Raw genomic sequence first — 18,930 nt, 5'->3', positions numbered from 1 at the left:
TAAGGTACTCCTCTCTCTGGCCCCTGCCTCGTTTGATTATCCTGTGGTCTAGGACCGCTTCTACTTGGTATTCTTCCTCACCGTCCACAATTTCTTGGCTAGGTGGAGGGTTGGGTTCCTCTGTGTTTTTCCAATACTTTCTAGTAAGGACACGTGGAACACGTTGTGGATCGCCTTATACCTTGGCGGTAGCTTCAACTGGTAAGCCTGCTTACCGATGCGCTGGGTGATCTCATACGGGCCAAGCCAGCAGTGCCCAAGCTTCCTACTTGGCTGGGTGGTTCTGATATTCTTGGCCGAAAGCCATACTTTCTCTCCTACCACGTACTGCATTGGCTTGTGCAGCTTGTTGTAGCCTCGTATTTGGGCTTCCTTCGTCTGTTTCCATGCCTCTTCGAGCTCCTGTCGCAATTCTAGGATCAGGTTGATGCGATCTTTCGCGACTGGCACTTCCCTTCTGGTGGGTCGTCCTCGATCCCTTGTCTTAGGTCTATATTGATGCCGTATCGGGCCTGGTTTGGCGACAATCTGGATGGAATCGTGGAAGGACGCGAAGTGGAGGAGTTCCACCCAGTTGTCTTGGTGCTGATTACAGTGGATCCGCAAGTAGGCTTCGATATTCTGATTCTGCCTCTCAGTCTGGCCGTCGGATTGAGGGTGGAAAGCGGTCGATAGGTTACGCCTTACTTTGAGGTGAAAACAGAACGCTGACCAGAAGTGACAGGTGAACACACTCCCTCGATCCGTGATTATTTCGGCTGGGATTCCAAAGTCCTTTACCCAGAACGCAAGGAAGAGGCGCGACAGCTCTGGGGCCGTGATGGTTTTCCTACAGGGTATATATTTGGACACCTTAGTATAACGATCAACAATCACAAGGATGGAGTCTGAAGCCTTGCCTTGATCCGCCCCTACGCTTGGGGGCAGATCCGTGATAAAGTCCATACTTATGGATTCAAATGGTTTCGAGGGCATTCTTAAGGCCTGCATCTCGCCATATGGCCTATGCCGCACGGGCTTCATGCGCTGGCATCTATCGCAGCCCCGTACATACTCCCTGGTTTCCTCGCTGAGGCCAGGCCAGTAGTATTTGCGTTGGATCAACTCTTGGGTTTTCTTATATCCAAAATGCCCGGCTAGTGGGTCGTCATGGCAAATCTTGAAAATTTCCATCCGCACTGCCTGGTTGGGAGGTACATATACCACTCCCTTGAAGCGTAGGATGCCTGTATCGTCTACTCTCCAATCTGAAGAGCCCTTTGCTCGCGCCAACCCAATATCCTTGGCCCTTTTAACAGCTAACTCGTCAGTCGCCTGGAGGGTTTTGATCAAGTCTATTAGGGGTTCAGACGCAGCACTATAGGCGCTCTCTCCCTTGGCTACAGCAGCTACTGCAACCCGAGGGACAACGAGACCTGGACTCTTGGTGTCCTTACTATGGTCATCGCCCAGTCTTACGCTGCTAGCATTTGCCTTCCTACGCTGTAGGTTAGGTTCTCCTATCTGAAAGCCTTCTTGGCTTGTTATCGTCCGACTTATCTGCGGGATACCTCCTGCCTGCATGGCTTCTCGGAGCTTGTTCTTAAGGGTCGGTAGCATCACATTCTGGCTACCCTTTTCACCCTCATAGTCTGGTCTCCTCGATGGACCGTCTGCTGGGTTTGTTTTTCCCGCTCGATAGGAGATGTGGAAATCATAGGCTGATAACGCCTGCGCCCACCGCGCTTGCCTCCTTGTGAGGGCGGTGGTTTCCATAAAATACTTCAGATTGTTGTGATCTGTTAGGACCTCAATTGGGTACTGGCTTCCTTCGAGGTAGTGTCTCCACTGCTCGAAGGACTTCACGATCGCCAGGAGTTCCTGGTCGTGGACTTCATAGTTCAGCTCTGCTGGATCTAGCTTTTTGCTGAAAAAGGCAACTGGGTGCCATTCGCCCTTCTCTTCTGGCTTAGTTCCTTTCACTAATTGGGACAGGTTCGCAGCGAGCGCAAAGCCTGACGAGTCCGTCTGGAGCCTGATTCTACGGCATGGGTCGAAATGGACCAGTGTGGGGGCTGTAGTGAAGGCCTTCTTCAACTGGCCGAAGGCGCTTTGCTGTTCCTCCCCCCACATGAACGGGCCTGTCTGCTTGCCTGCCTTTGCCCCTTTCATAAGGCCTGTCATTGGGGCCACCACGGAGGAGTATTGCTTTACAAAAGCGCCGGTAAAAGTTGGCAAAGCCGAGGAACACCTGGACCTCTCGATGGGTCCTAGGTATTGGCCAATCAGCGATTGCAGCAACCCGGTCGCTTTCCATAGCCACCCCTTCCGTCGTGACAATATACCCAAGGAAGCTTACCTTCTTGGCATTGAACTCGCACTTTGAGAGCTTCACGTATAGGTTCGCCTCGCGTAGGCGTCCTAGGACCTCTCGTACGTGGTCAGCGTGTTCCTCCTCCTTCTGGGAGTAGATGAGGATATCATCAAGGTATACGACACATATGGTGTCAACCAACCCTTGTAGGGTCTCATTCATGTACGCTTGGAACGTTGCAGGTGCGTTAGCCAATCCAAAAGGCATCACCCTGTACTCGAAGTGTCCATATCGAGTACGGAACGCTGTCTTCCACTCGTCGCCTGGGCGAATACGGATGCGGTGGTAGGCGTTCCTAATATCAAGCTTTGTGAAGCACCTCGACCCTTGGAGCCGATCCAAGGTCTCCGTGATCAGTGGCAGCGGGTGTCGATTCTTCACGGTAATCTTATTCAAGCCTCTGTAGTCTACGCAGAGGCGTAGGCTTCCGTCCTTCTTCTGAACGAATAGGATGGGCGCACCTGCAGGGCTTACGCTCCTTCGGATCCAACCCTTCTTCTCGCTCTCGTCGAGGTATTTACGGAGCGTGGCCAGCTCCGTTTCCGATAGGTTATATACTGGCCCATACGGTGGTTCCTGGGGCCCAGTATCGATGGCATGGGTTTTCCTTCCCAGCTCTGGCAGTTCTTCTGCCTTTTCCTCCGAGAAGACGTCAATATAGTCCTCGTATTCCTTCGGGCATTGGGTAGGCGCGCTATCGTCTGTGTTTAAGGCCAAGACGAAGGCAGTATCACCTTCCTCCCATTCTTCAATATCCGCCACCTCGGCTCTCGCAATATCGAAGGGCTGGCGCCAGGTCTGTTTGCGCCAGTCGATCTGGGGGTTGACCTGCGTCATCCAATCCATCCCAAGGATGACGTCTACTCCTGGGGTGTCCATGGAAAGGAGGGTCTGGGCGACCACGCATTCCCTTTGAAAGTGGTCCCTAGCTTGGACCTGGGTGGTGGCCGCTCCATATATCACAACCTCTTTTCCATCGACTGCCCTTGCCCGTGGCGGTGCCCTATCCCAGCACTCCAAACCCTTCTCTTTGGCAAACAGAGGGTGGATGGTGGACGTGTCAGATCCTGAGTCGAGGAGGGCTCTTGCCTTGTGCCATCCGGGCCCTACCTGCACCTCTACCTTGATCTCCATTCGACGCTGCGCCGTAGGCTTCTGGGATTCTGCTGGGAGTCACTCCCTCTTGGGGGTGTAGGCGTCCAATTTCCTCACCCCTGGGCCTGTGTGTTGGCGTGGGCCTCGACATTCCTTCGTGAGGTGGCCCGCCTTGCCACAGTTATAACAATTGATTCCGCTAGGGATTGGCCTAGCGTCCCTACTGTGGGTAGGGGCCTGTCCTCTCACCGGCCGCTGGTCTTGTGGGCGGTGTCTATTCCAGAAGGGTGTTCTTTCTCCTTGGGCCGAGGGCTGGGGAGCCCTGTGGCTGCCAGAGTTGCCCTTTCGGAATGGAAAGCTGCCCTGGGAGGTATTCCTTCCCTCCCTTGAGTTGGACTTGTCAACGGTAGGAGTTCTCTCTGTTACCCACTGGTTTGTCATTTCTAACATTGCCAGGATATTAATGATAGCGTCCCTTTGGGTAGAGGAACGCTCTGCGTACCCTCCTTCAAGGAGCCGCTGCCTCATCTCTGGGTGAATCTTCGTCAGAAGGTGGACAGTCTTCTGCGATTCAGTATACGGTTCCATCTCGCGTTTGAGGTCCTCAAGGTAGGCCACGAACTTGCGGATGCTCTGCCCTTTCCGTTGTAGGGCGACGTTATACTTCAAGGCCGCGATGCGTTGTCGGTTGGCTGGGTCGACATGGAGGTCCCGAAGAAACTCTTCGAACCCAGCGATATCCAAGGGATCTATGTATCCATCTCCTTGGGTTGCGCACCGGTTATCCCATTCCTTCATAGGGTGTCCTTCCAAGTATTGGGCAGCGAAGGCCACCTTAGATTGCTCGGTTGGAAAAACCCTTGGTTGGTATCGGAAGATAGCGCGGATCGAGGCCATGAACTCGTTGAGCTCTCGGATGGATTCGCCCTTATATACCTTAGGTTCCTTGACCCTTCCTATTGGCCTCTGGGCTGGTGTGACCTCCATTGATACGGTAGAGGCAGTCTTTGCCTCCTCCTCTTGTTGGGGTCCTTCCCACTCGTCCTCGATATCTTGGTGTCGCCTTTTCCGATGGTTCTCTTCCTGAATCCGGGCTTGCTTCTTCGCGAAGTCCCGTACCGCCTCAGGGTAGGCGTTGTAGTCGTCGCCGTGCGTTCTTCGGAAAAGCTCTAGGGCTTCCTCCATCGTGTTGATGTAGGCCCTCTCTTCGTCCATCCGCTTCCGAAGGTCTGCCAGCTTCGAGGCCATGCTCTCGTCCTGGCCTGCCGTCGAATGGCTAGCTTCTACGGACGTAGTTCTTGGAGCTGGCTCAGTGGCGTCAGTTGCTGGCGTTGCTCCTCCAGAAGTTGCATGCGTAATCCTTCTTTCAATACTCGCCATCCTGACCCAGTAGGCTGGATATGGGTCGAGTCAATAGAATTGTAAGGATCGTAAGCCTAAGGGTCTCACGGGAGTCCAGGGAACCAGGTCAGGAGGCAGGAAGGTATCGTATTATGTAAGCACAATAGGTCTACGTAGATACATCGACTATTAACTAGAGGCCTTCTTCCGAGGCCTCCAGCCCCTTTTATCCAGGCGCCTTGCGCCCTACTTTACCGAGCCCTACGGGCCCCACCAAAGGGGCCTCACGTGGTGGCATGTGATGGCCTTCCTTACAGGTTGAATCCTATTTTTGAAATGACTCCGTTCGATTTACTCGGTATGGATTTTCTCGGACCAATATTTCCTAGGTCTTGCAAGGGGAATGCGTACATCCTGCTCTCAGTTGAATACATGACTCGATACCTAATGGCCAAGCCGTCTGCACGTGCGAAATCATCTACCGTCGTCTCCTTTATTGACGACACCATATGTACCCCATTCGGAACTCCTCTCTCTATGTACTTCGATAATGGGAAACATTTCACGTCTGATCAAACCATGGGACATCTTAAGTCGCGTGGCATACAGGCCGTAACGGCACCGATCTCTCATCCTTCATCTGTTGGCCTCGCGGAAAGGTACGTGCAGATGATCTTGTCTGTCTACCACAAAATTCTTCAACAGCAACCGGAATTGATATATGAGTGGGATGACCTACTCCCCCACGTTGTGAACATCATCAATACTAGAAAGGTATCTGTCTACGGTGTCTCCACAGTTGAGCTGCTCTTCGGATTCAAGCCTCGATTTGTCCCAGGAGATTTGTCGATTGATGAGGAAATTTGTGCTGAACTGGTTGCCCAGCCACAATTCCTCCCGGCCTTTGATCAAGAGCCGAATGTCTCTGCGGTCGGTGTTCGCCTCACCAAACTTGATGAACTCCGCGACACTGCCACCCAAATCCGTCTTCGCCGTCAACTCAAACAAGCTGAGGAGACTGCTCGTGAATTCGCTCACAAAACCCAAATGAAGCGTGGTGATTTGGTATTGCTGCGCCGGCTTTCCCAGGACAATTCTCATTCGCACAAACTCGAACCCCGATGGTGTGGCCCGTACATTGTTCACAAGATCATGCCTCCTGGCACTACGGCATACATCTGTGAGCTACATTCTGATGCCATCAAGGGTAAATACCATCTAAATGATTTGAAACTATTTGTTAAAAGGCAACAACACAACACCCTTGATGAGCCGTTCGATCAGTTATTCGCGCGAAATGAGGCACAACGGTTACAAATTGCCTGGGAACTCCGCCTATCTGACACGGAAATTCAGCGTCGCGTAGCACTTCACCGGGAGCAGGGAATTCCTTTCCATGATGAGGAGGGTGATGACCAGCCGCAACCTGACCCAGACTGGTGGGCAGAGTTTATTCATTTTCCAGCTGACTCGGCTGAAGAAGACGATCCTGCATACTGGGTTAGGCGCAGCATCGACTTCAAACACATATAGCACTTATACGTGCAACCTTCTTTGCGGGCAGGGAAGGTTCAAGGGGAGAGAAGTGTGTGAGGGTGAGTGTATCATGATTACGGAATGCAGAAGGTTATGGTTATGAAATCTAGCTGTGTGTTGTTTGAGGGATGAAGCATTGCTATAGCTGGGAACGGCATGATTTTGTGTCACGCGTGTATGGGAACGGACTGTGCTGTTTTGTCTTCTATGCTTCTGTGTTTTGCTATGTGTCTGTCTCCTACAGTTTTGAGAATACAAATATGCTTGACTGTAATGGGACTGTAGGTCCCTCGCTCTCTTCCATGAAAGGACAAGGTTGTGTTATTAGGGAGGTGATTCTCTCTTGGTTGTTCTTCTATTTTGTGCCTTTAATGTATTGGTGAAGGAACTGGAACACTAGCCATAGGATGTGTTTCATTCTGAAGACTGAGGATCGTGTCGGTGAATGTATGAGGATCATGTCGGTGAATGTATGAGGATCGTGTCGGTGAATGTATGAGGATCGTGTCAGTGAATGTATGAGGAATAACGGGTAGAGAAGTGAACAGAAGGTGGCCTCCCAGGTCTCGGAGTGTCGACTTGGTGATGGAGGGATAGAAGAGGTGTGAATGAGGCTCCCCATGAAGGAGGCCTTTATGTGATCCGGAAAGTGAAGGATGGAGGGAAGTGGGTTTGAGATTGTCCCAACTAATTGGAGAAGGATTGAGGGAGCCATCTCAGGAAGCAGTTTGAGTGAAGGGTGAGGAAAAGCGGACGAAAGGATAAGTGGAAGTGTGATGTGAGTCTAAATGGAGGAGCCAACCCAACTTGTCGGAAATTTGACAACCTCTTGTTCTCGAGGATACTTTCCTCTGTCCTGAACCTTCCAACTACAACATCAAACAATTTGGTCAAGAAGCTTGTTTCTCTCTCGCAGTCAACTCTATCAGCACAAGAAATTCAACAGTCAACTCGAGCGGTACAAGGAACCCATTGGAGAAGTGAATTCAGTCCAGCAAACACCCAACCTCACTTCTGCAGTCAAAACGCGTGCGCTGCAGTCAGGAACTTCTTCTCTCGCCAGACAAATTCAATTTCATCAGTTCAGACAGACCGGAAGTCTCGGAACAAGAAACCAACAACTTCACCAAGAACTCAGTTATGGCAACCTCTCCAAATAAATCAAGAAATGAGGAATTGGAAGTCAGCGAAATGGGCGAGCCTGAGAATCACCAAGGCAAATTGAAGATGTCAGACTTTGAGGACTTGCGGGCGTTGTGGACACGAGTCTTCCGAATGTCTCGAGAGCAACGGGAGGATCTCTTTCAACCCATCAAATGGGAGTTCATGACACTTGTGATGCATGAGAACGGTGAAGGCGAACGGATTGAAAACCAAGAGAATGGAAGAAAACTGGCTGAAAACCGCAGCACTGGGATTCGGAAGTGCACCATCCAGTGGCTTGAGATTCTGGAGTTACTATGGGAAGTTGAGGTGTGGAAACGAGGGAAATTTGAAGAAAAGATGGGGAAGGGTGACGAGAGGGACGTTGTGTAGCAAGTAGAGCAAGAAATAAGGGCAAGTAGTGGTCGGAAGCCAAGGGAAGAAACCCATGCACGTCGCTGTGGCAAGTGTGGTGAGACTGGACACAATGCGCGCACTTGTCAGATTGTAATAGACAGGTCTGAGGAAGAGGAATCTGAGTAGTTTTAATTAATTTATATTGTTGTGGTGGATTTATCGCAATTCTTATGGGGTAGTCGCGATATTTTGGCACTTTCGCTTGTTTGGCACTTTCGTTATACATGCACGTTATTGTATTAAATTTATATACTATAATTTATATCCTTCTATAAATATAAATATTGTCCTATTATATTACTTCGTCAAACACACTACGTATATCCTCTCTACGGCCATAAGCACAGTTATGATCATCGTACTGGTCCTCGTCGTCGTCATTATCGTCGTCCCCATATTGCCCATGCCCTTCGCTACTACCATCCTCCTCATCTGCTGAACCCCAGTCAATGCTGTCCCTCAAAGTGCCTATTGATTGTTGTGCAATCTGGTCGTCAATAAGTGGCGTTTTCCTCTGCCGGCCATACATATCTTTGAATTTTAGCCGGGAAGCCTTGATGTTTTTATGCTGGTTCCTAGGATAGGCATCAAACCAATTTAGGAGCACCTGCCTAGGAACACCATTGCGAACACCATGATTTCTTTCGAAGTCAAGGTGGAGCTTTACCTTTACTGCCAATGATATAAACCAAACTAAGTCAGTTAGCCTTAATACTTGTATAGTTAATAGAAACTGTACATTTAATCCAGAATGGCCCAGGAGCAATTGAGGCTGTCCCATCAGGACGCGGTTCACTCAATTCTATTTTCTCATAGAAAAGGATGTATCGACTAGCCCAACAAAACACACTCTCTGCATCAACAACACTATAAACAGACTCGAACACCTCCCATAGTCGAGATGGATCCTGTTCGTTCTGCATGGCCACTATGCCTGGCTTTGCAAGGGTTTTGCTAACCCACTCCTGTACATGTTCAGATAAGCCACCACAGAAGGGGTCGAGTAGTCATACCATCATGCAGGTAATAGTCCGGTGCTTCCACGTATTTGTATTACCCCTTGGCTTATAAAGAGCTTTGTCTCGGAGAGCAAAGTTTTGGTCGAAATCTATGGATAGGGTAACCTCATTTACTATGGCTTCAAGCTCCTTGTCTGTAGCCCGTCCATATCGAAGGGTAAGCCGTCGGATCTCAGGGTCCAACTTCTTCCGGATTTGTTTCCAAGCTGCATTGTCGAACACTTTGGTCTGGTTCTCTGCCTGCCGAAAGGGCTTGGTGCTACTATTGTAAGAATCGTTGTCGTTAGGCCTCATACGCTTTGCAGCAGGTCGGTAGACTGGTAGACTGGCAGGGAGTTGGTGGACCTTGTAGAGTTACTACTTCGACCACTAAGTTGTGGGGTCGAAGTTAGAGCAGTTGCATTTTGGAAGCCGGTGTCATTCCGATGTGGTTGAGGTCTGTTGAAATGACCGTTGTCAAAGGACAGTGTCGTTGCTAGCTGGGTAGGAAGCTGGGATGACGCTACACAAAACGGAGGCTCATGGATCTGTCCAACTTGAGACTGCGCTGGGCTAATGGTATTGGGTTGAATATGGAGCAATAACTGCGAAGTCGGGGAGTTGATTATAGTAGGTAGGGCCCCATTGTTGGTTAAGTTGGACGAAGACTGGGCCTGAGATAATGCTGGGCTATTTGAGTCGCGGTGAACAATGCTGCGCGCACCATATGGATATTGGGAGTTTGAGGTCTGAGATTCCTGCATTTGCGAGCTCTCATGATTGTGATCTTCCTGGTTATATGCCTGCGATGCGCCTCTGGTTGTGCCTCTGGTTGTGCCTCTAGTAGCGCGTTTGGGCGACGCGAGGTCTTTGGCATGGTATTGATTCTACAACCAGGATTAGCCTCCCTTCTGTACATGTTCAGGGGGGGCGGGGGGGGGGGAGGGTGCATGAATACCAATAGTATACTCCTATACACTTCCTGTTATAGACACCAACACAAGGTGGTTTAAGTGTGTGATTTTGTAATCGGGGGGTATAAATTCGAAAATTGTAAACTACGCGTGAAGTGTCATACAGTGTCACGTGATGAATGATCGCCAAACCCCATCGTCTAATTCAACTGTTCATAATGCGACTCTTAGCTCAATATAACCCCCTATACAAATTGGGAGTTCTATAACCTACTACCTATAGCAATGAACTCAAGCCCCAATGCAACATATACTGCAGAGGATTTTGGTAATCCAAATCGCCGGCGTAGGCGTAGATGGCCAGCTTCCGGGGCAAATCTTCGGAGGCATGTTGTATATCAGACTACACAGATGAACCGAGCTGAGGCTACCCGGAGACAACATCTGCAGCTTCCTGCTCTAGATAATGGGTCAAGTAACGTTCAATCCTATGTGCCACCTCCTTCACTAACCTTAAATCAGCCAGAAGATTATTATACGCATTATAATGACGATGATGAAAACGAGCTTGCCGATTTTCCTGACTTACAATCCAACGCCAAAGGGCCTACAATGCCAATTATGGAACTAGGGTTGTCTTATACATGTACAGAGGACGCCTTCCAGGGGGACTACAACGATGCTATAGTGCGAGAGGACGACTACTCAGAGAACGGCTCAGTAGAGAGTGAACACAATCCAAAGGTTCATTTAGCTAGTGACGCTGTCATTTATCATACTGACATTCGTTGCACTCAGTTTGCTATCAAACTCAAGAGCAAACTTGGAAATCTCCTCCTCAAACCTACAAGTCACTATACATATTTTGGCTTATCACACCAACAACAAGAGCAATACTACTCAACGATTGCTACAACCATCTATGATTCATTACACATCATCGCTCCTTAGTTACTGGGCCGATATTACCACATAGCATATCTCTACAACTCTCTATGATTCATTACATGACATCACTCATACTACCACATGACATATCTCTACCAACTAGAGGCCTAGGAGCATGAACGATAGCTCTAAAAGCTCCTACGAACCTCTATGATTCATTACATGTCATCGCTCTTTAGTTACCCACAAGATTGGTTAAGTTATGACATAATTTGTCTATAGGGGTACTCTGACCTTGGACCTCCTTTTACTTCCTATAGGCTACAAACCTAAGAGATGGTTCTATGGGATTCTCTTACGTCGACTACAGTTACCAAGCCTGGTAAGTCATGGAAAGTCTTGGAAAATGAGAGAACTACATTCCTTTAGCATAAATAGGATTGCCCTTTCCTTAAGAAAGGGCAAGCAGACAATACAGTAAATCGACTATCACATACTTCCACGTCTTTTCCAAGCTTCCAAGCATTCATCTTGTTACTCCTTGTTTCTGAAAAGTCAGTGAGGTGTTAACCTCTGACTTATCCCTGAGTTCTCAGACTCAACATTTGTTGCAACTTGTCTGAACCACTTCACTACATCACACACCTGATTGCTGTGTTGTGGAATAGTCTAAGCTACAACCCTTTGGCTCTTTTTCCTAAGGCAGTGTGTTGTCTTAGTAAATTCATCCCTTCCTTGGGTGGCTAGATTCTCACATCTCGTGCACCCACCATTACACTAAGGTAGCTACGCGGATTAATACCTCCCACGTTTACGATGTAATGTCGCTTATGGCCTCATTTGTTAGTATGGCTGTGGGTGCTCATGTGACTGACGCGAGCCTGACAATCTGTTGGGGAAAAGAGGATGGGCACCGTGGGATACGGTGGCATTTTGGCCCTAGAATGGCAGCTTTTTCCAGTGTTATCGTCGGGCTCCCTAATTGGTGCTTGGGTTGCCTCAGAACTCCAACGCACTGGGTTTTGGGCCCAAACCCCTCTGATACTCAGGGCGTTTGGGTAGGTCCTTTGAATAACATAAATAATACGTAGGCTCCGTAGATAGTGTAGTAATTCAATTGATTGATATATTCTATATACTGTAGTTACTGTGAGGCCTCCTGAATCCGTCTGCCGAAGAGATACATTACGGTTACCCGGAACCTCTGACTCTTGGCGCAACAGGCAGGAAACCTCACAGTAACTGCGGTATATAGAATATATAGATCAATTGAATTACTACACTATGTACGGAGCCTACGTATTATTTATGTTATTCAGAGGGCCTGCCCAAACCCCCAGAGTAGCAGTAGGGTTTTGGGACCGAAACCCAATAACGTAAGTCGTGGCGTAACCGGGAGAATGGCGTAAATGGGATAGTGGGGAATATTGAGCATCAAGAGTATCACCAAACCAATGTAAACCCCCAACATGGTGCGAAAGCGTAGTCAGAAAGCCGAAGAACTAGAAGTTTTATTGGCACAAGCTGTTGCTGGAGTTAAATCCGGATTATACAAATCTTCGTACAGTGCTGCAAAGGCTTTACACCTTCGGCCAGACACAGTCCTTCAACGCGTTAATGGGAAACTGTCACGGAGAGAAGCTCGACAACAACAACAACTGCTATCGCCAGCGCAAGAGCAGACACTTTTAAAGTGGATTAAGGTGCTAACAATTAGTGGATATGCTCCTAGTCACCGTATATTGCGGGATATTGCTGATGAAATCCGTGTCAACCGATGCCGCGTTTTCGAACTGTCGCACCCTAACTGTCATACTGACATTCGTTGCACTCAGTTTGCTATCAAACTCAAGAGCAAACTTAGAAATCTCCTCCTCAAACCTACAAGTCACCATACATATCTTGGCTTATCACACCAACAACAGAAGTAATACTACTCAACGATTGCTGCAAACTCTTCTACTACATCTGTTTATGCTACATACATCACGGCATATCATTTGGACACTCATTGAACAAGTTATTAAGAAAATCTCCTCCTTAAGGGGGTGGGCCAATACTACCACATGGCATATCTCTACCAACTAGAGGCCTAGGAACATGAACGATAGCTCTAGAAGCTTCTACAACCCTCTATGATTTATTACACGTCATCGCTCCTTAGTTACCCACAAGATTGGTTAAGTTATGACATAATTTGTCTACAGGTACTCTGACCTTGGACCTCCTTTTCACTTCCTATAGGCTAGGAACCCAAGAGATGGTTCTATGGGTTTCTCTTACGTTCACTACATGATTAGCAAGCTAGTTGTGGGTCGCACTTGATTTCTAATACATTTACCAAGCCTGGTTAGTCATGGAAAGTCATGGAAAATGAGAGAACTACACTCCTTTGGCATAAATAGGATTGCCCTTTCCTTAAGAAAGGGCAAGCAGGCAATACATTAAATTGACTAGCACATACTTCTACGTCTTTTCCAAGCTTCCAAGCATTGATCTTGTTATTCTCTGTTTTTGAAAAGTCAGTGAGGTGCTAACCTCTGACTTACCCCTGAGTTCTCAGACTCAACATTTGTTGCAACTTGTCTAAACCACTTCACCACATCATACACCTGATTGCTGCGTTGTGGAATAGTCTAAGCTACAACCCTTTGGCTCTGTTTCCTAAGACAGTGTGTTGTCTTAGTAAATTCATCCCTTCCTTGGGTGGCTAGATTCTCATATCTGGTGCACCCACCATTACACTAACAGTCAACATGCCCAACACACGCATCACGAAGAGATTCCGAACTTTCCCCTTGGACAAGACTGGGTCCCACGGTTTATAAAACGACATCCGCATTTACAAATCCAACTAGGCAGACGGGTCGAAGCACAAAGAATGAGTGGAGTTACAAAAGATGTGTTAACGGGGTGGTTTGACGCATACAAGGACCTTGTGGCGCATCTAGGAATACAAGAACACAACGTGTATAACATGGATGAAACTGGATTTTCGATTGGCACTATGGAGTGTACTCGGATCATCGTTGATTCTACACTCCGTACATGTCACCAGGCACACCAAGGCCGGCAGGAATGGGTGTCTGCTGTTGAATGCATCTGTATGGATGGAACGACCATTAACCCTCTTATTATATTCAAGGGTCGGAACGTCTTACAAAACTGGATCCCTCCTGAGGTTATCGATAAATGGCACTTCTCTGCTAATACAAAGGGTTGGACAAGCAACTTACATGGCATCGAGTGGTTAAAACGCGTGTTTGAACCAGCAACGCATGCGAAAGCGACATCTAATGGAGCACAACAACAACAGTTACTCATATGCGATGGCCACGACAGTCATATAAGTGGAGGCTTTATATTCCATTGTATGCAAAATCGAATATCTATCCTTGTCCTCCCACCGCACACTTCCCATGTGTTGCAACCACTCGATGTTGCAGTCTTCGGACCATTGAAAAAACATCTCACAAGTGCGCTCTCACATTTGAATGAAGCGCAACTTACATGCATACAAAAAGCAGAATGGTTATCTGCATACATCAAAGCGAGAGCAATTGCGCTATCTACTCATAATATTACATCTGCGTGGAGGGGTGCTGGTCTACAACCTTTCCAACCTCAACGGGTGATCCAGATGGTGACGCTCCAACAGACAGATGTGACAGATGATCGACCAAAAACACCAACTGAGTACGATATTTTTGACACTGTCTTTCAGAACAGTAGTCCACCCGACTGTACTACATTGCGCAAAGCGAACACTGTCCTGGTTGCGGCCTTAGAGACGCGTACAGTCCTAAACACACCCACTACTCGATATATCCGTCGGTTGGCTGATGAGACTGAGCGACTTAATACACGCAACTTCTTACACCAACGCGAGGCAGATAACCTACGATCGATAATACAAACACGCAGGGCACAGAGCAAAGGGAAACGCGCAATTTTAAACGGCCAATTCCACATAACTACAGAGGAATTACGCTCCCAAGTCATTGAGGCCGAGGAGGCCACCCAGAAAGCGACTACCAAAGGCAAGAGTACAGCGACAAATATCACTGTACCTGACCAAATCGAGAATGTCGAGGAGGATGAGAACCCAGAAGAAGTATATGGCTGCATTATAGTTGAATACTAAAGTAATAATACTCTACTTTTCGCTTTCTTCGTGGTCGGTCTTCCCCCACTATCCCGTTTACGCCATTCTCCCGGTTACGCCACGACTTACGTTATTGGGTTTCGGTCCCAAAACCCTACTGCTACTCTGGGGGTTTGGGCAGGCCTTCTGAATAACATAAATAATACGTAGGCTCCGTACATAGTGTAGTTATATCGAGTTCGGATCAAACAGGGAGACCGCATTGAAATCAGACGCCCGTATTTCAACCAACCTATGGTTCCGATTGATTGACAACTCATTTGGCACCATATTTGCGCATCATTCCCAATGCGCACAATATTGAGTTCGCTGGTCTTTCAAATAGATGGTCTAGCTTGCAGTATATCTTCGATCGCACCCAATCACTGAGGTACCTTTATCGGAAACCGTTACAGGCGCTTAACCTGTCTTTGGGCTGGTTGCGGGCGGAGCTGTAGATCACTACCAAGACAAAACTGACAATCGGAGGGCCCTGATAGCATCGCAGCTACTATGTTCTAAGGCCCATTCGTCTCCCCACTCTTCGATGGAGGACTACACCAGATGTACAACTTTGTTAAGATAAGCAGAGAAATGTTGACAGAAAACTCTGGGCTAGTGGTGCATAACAGCTATTTAAGCAAAAATTTATCTCTTGCCTGGATATCATTTCACAGTCGTACAGACGACGTGAAACCGATGAGTTTTTCCACCATCAATCCAGCCAGTCCGATCTGTAAAACTCCTCCAAAACATACTGTGGATAATCGTACTCTAGGGCCCGTTTTGCTCAACAGTCCGCAAGTTACAGAGTCTACCGATTAGCCACGTTAATCGTGTATCGGAATTGTAGCCGAATTGATGTGGTGGATGGCAGATCTCTAGCTGTGTCTATTCCTCCCATAGTGGGATGGCTGCAATGCAGTGACATCGCAGGTCTTTACTCTTAGGAGACAGTTAGTGTCCAAATGCTACAATCCAGTTCCACACGTAGATCTCACCCTCGCCCAGTAAGAACTATCATTCAATCTGTTGAACGGTATTTTCATCCGGAAAGGTGTACTCTAGCCTATTCATCGCTAGTCGTTCTAAGCAATGTTTAACATTAATGGTGCCAGAGGTAAGTTACACACGTAAGATAAGTGAGTAATTCCACTAACTGCTCTACCTGGTGGGCTCGAGTCGCAGAGGCGCTAACGGATCGATCGATACGGGAAGATCGTAGCCATCCGCGAGACGAATGACATGTATTCTAACAAATCAATGGCTTCCGTAGACATTTGTAACTGAGTAGCTGTACTGCCGAGCAAGAAGAGCATTTCAAAGACTAGCTTCATTGGATTGTAGATGGGCGTGATCTCTCCTCACATGTATGTTTCATTTCTTCAGAACCATGGTCTCACTTCAGCTAGGCCTAGCCTTCAATATCACACCGCTTCCCAGAAAGCTCACAAGTCTGCCACAGTGCTGGCGGATTTGATATCAGATTTGAAGTTGTAAATCCAACTAATTAGGTGCAATTACGTTAATGTAAGACTCTCAAAGTGTGTTTACACCATGGGGACCCCTACTCTTCAGCTTGTCTCAGGGTTCAGCTTGTCTTAGGGAAAGAGAGCAAGGGCCTGTTTCTTATTAATCAAAAGCTGCGCTTACAGGCTGTTATCTAACACCCCTATAATCGAGACATAAAGTCGGTGCTCTGGGATAGTCGCCCAATATTCCGAGGTCGGGAAGAGTGCATCACCTGAGTCAAACAACGGGTGCTCAGGACATCACATGATCCAGTATCATTGAGTTCGTGGGTTAGCTCGTCTCACTACTACTACCTCCTCCACATTCTGCTAAGCTGGGGAAGCCTTTTCCGATCTAAATTATGAGATGTTTGCCTTAGACTAGAGGTTCAGTCGAGTCAGTTAGACGCACCCTATAGAGGTCAGATTTACTGTATGTGCTCTAAGACAGTAGAACATCACCGGGTAATACATGATGCCCGTCGATATTCCTATGGACTAAAATGGCCGCGGTTGGAGACATGCAAGACAAATAAGGGATCCCGGGTACTATCCGTAGTGCGCGATGAACTCATTCAAGACGGCTTAAGGCGATAAGCAGGCATTAGCCAGTCCCTTCAAAATTTATAAATATGTCCTTCATGTCCACCACCTAGCAACATCAATCAAGCTTGCTTTGACTTTATCTCATTCAGAACTATAGCGGACTTTGACTAAGCTCTTAATCATCATGAATTTTCAAATTCTCCTCGCAGCCCTTCCCCTGTTGGCTAGCCTTTGCAATGGTCAATCTTCCTTCGCCTCGCTCGGCTATGATCAGTTGTGCCCCGCAAAGAATGGCCAAGAAGTCGAAATCGAACCTGGCTTGTTTGTAACCTACCATTGCGATCAAGCCTCACCCACCTCAGTCCGTGCCGTTGGACACTATGCAAGGAACCCGGACGACTGTATCCTTGGCTGTGAGCAGAGCGATGGGTGTGTCGGAAGCATGTGGAGCGCTCGACCTGGTTCTGCATGCTCCCTAGTCGAGCATTCTAGCCAGCCCGAGCTGCGAAGCAGAACTCGAGTAGTGTACATGAGCTACCGTAGGGCTGAGGAATCGGAGGCCCCATCATGCCCGGAGGCTCCAGAATGCCCAGAGGCTCCAGAATGCCCAGAGGCTCCAGAATGCCCAGAGGCTCCAGAATGCCCAGAGGCTGATTGTGGGACTCAGATTGAAGCTTGCGAAAATAACAGCCAACTTCTCCAGAACTCTTTAAACACCTGCCAAGCAGGAGAAGACGCGTGGCAAAAGAAGCATAATGGGTTGAATCAGTGCCCCACCAAGGACAACAAAACAGTCACCCACGGAAATTGGACTTACAAGATTTACTGCAACAAACGAACCAGGGGATTTACTCAGCTTAGGTTAACTGCGGATGGGTTTGATGATTGTCTTAATGCTTGTTCTGCCGATTCTAGATGCAAAGCTGTGCACTATGTCGTCAACTGGGAAACTCCTTGCAAGTTGCTGGCGTCGATAAACCGGAATTTGGAGCCGCAACTTAGCGAAACCGTCCAGATTGCGGCTGTTCCGACCAGACCTAAATAGATCGTCCGTTTGGGAGATTTCAACTCGATATAACGGGAGAGGACTGAACAGCCTCAGTCACGATGGTGCCTGGTAGAAACAAAAATGGATGGGTTTGGGCGGAGGCTTCTAAACCGAGGGTTGCAAGGATTTGGGTTATAGAGAACGTTTCGGGGGGTTGTTCTCGAATAGATCTTTATTTCCTCTTCAAATCTTTATTCCGTCAATCATTTTATATTTCATGGTTTTATTAAATAACATGCAACTGAAGCTGAGCGATACTAGACACCTTGGATGCTCATGGAAAGTTCTGAAAGAACACCCATGGAGTTTAGCCACGCGTTGCCACAGTTCTGATGAGCCATAGTCCTGATGAGCCACAATCTCGCCAAACGGCATGATGTCATAAGCGAAATTACATCGTAATCATTGTAGGCTGTGGGGGTCACTGCCATCCTACGGCTTACACAAAGCCTTCGAAATTGATTAGAGTAGTGGAATTTCGTTTAATTGAGAAACGTTTGAACAAGCAGTCCGTAAGTGTACGGTGGATGAAATCGACAAAGTTTCAGGTGTGGCGTACAAACACTACCACTAAAAAGAAAGCATTGGCTGATAGGCTAAGACGAGCTTACTAAAGAGATTACTAAACTAGAACGGATTAATTCGGAAAAAGAAACGCCCAAAAATCGTTAACGTACATGTATAGCGAAAGCGCCAAACAAGCGAAAGCGCCAAAATGATGCGGTGACCAAACCCCCCAACTAAATGTTAAATTCCTCAACAACAAAACATGCCCCATAAAAACGATGAAAGCCAATTAGTGCTAGCTATCCAGGCTATGCAAAGCGACCCAAAGTTACGCCTTCGAGTTGCTGCTAGGATCTATTCTGTGGACCACCGCAAGCTAGGTCGTCGTCTAGAAGGTGTACCTTCACGACGCGATATCCAAGCCAACTCACGGAAATTAACTAACCTAGAGGAGTCCGTCCTTGTTCAGTATATACTCGACCTAGCTGC

General features: G+C 47.9%; 2 protein-coding genes across 2 annotated transcripts; both read left to right on the top strand.

Annotated features, from left to right (window-relative positions):
- Positions 1-7,516: 7,516 nt before the first annotated feature.
- Positions 7,517-7,861, top strand: VC83_01664 (uncharacterized protein; the record flags this gene model as incomplete). Its single annotated transcript, XM_024465338.1, has 1 exon — positions 7,517-7,861. One exon carries the CDS (start codon positions 7,517-7,519, stop codon positions 7,859-7,861), a length of 345 nt encoding a protein of 114 aa, XP_024327125.1.
- A 9,209-nt stretch (positions 7,862-17,070) lies between these two features.
- Positions 17,071-17,931, top strand: VC83_01663 (uncharacterized protein; the record flags this gene model as incomplete). Its single annotated transcript, XM_024465337.1, has 1 exon — positions 17,071-17,931. One exon carries the CDS (start codon positions 17,071-17,073, stop codon positions 17,929-17,931), a length of 861 nt encoding a protein of 286 aa, XP_024327128.1.
- Between the last annotated feature and the right edge of the window lie 999 nt (positions 17,932-18,930).

This window comes from Pseudogymnoascus destructans (assembly GCF_001641265.1).
Source record: "Pseudogymnoascus destructans isolate 20631-21 unplaced genomic scaffold scaffold_3, whole genome shotgun sequence".
NCBI lineage: Eukaryota > Fungi > Ascomycota > Leotiomycetes > Thelebolales > Thelebolaceae > Pseudogymnoascus > Pseudogymnoascus destructans.
This window is presented reverse-complemented; position numbering and strand designations above follow the sequence as displayed.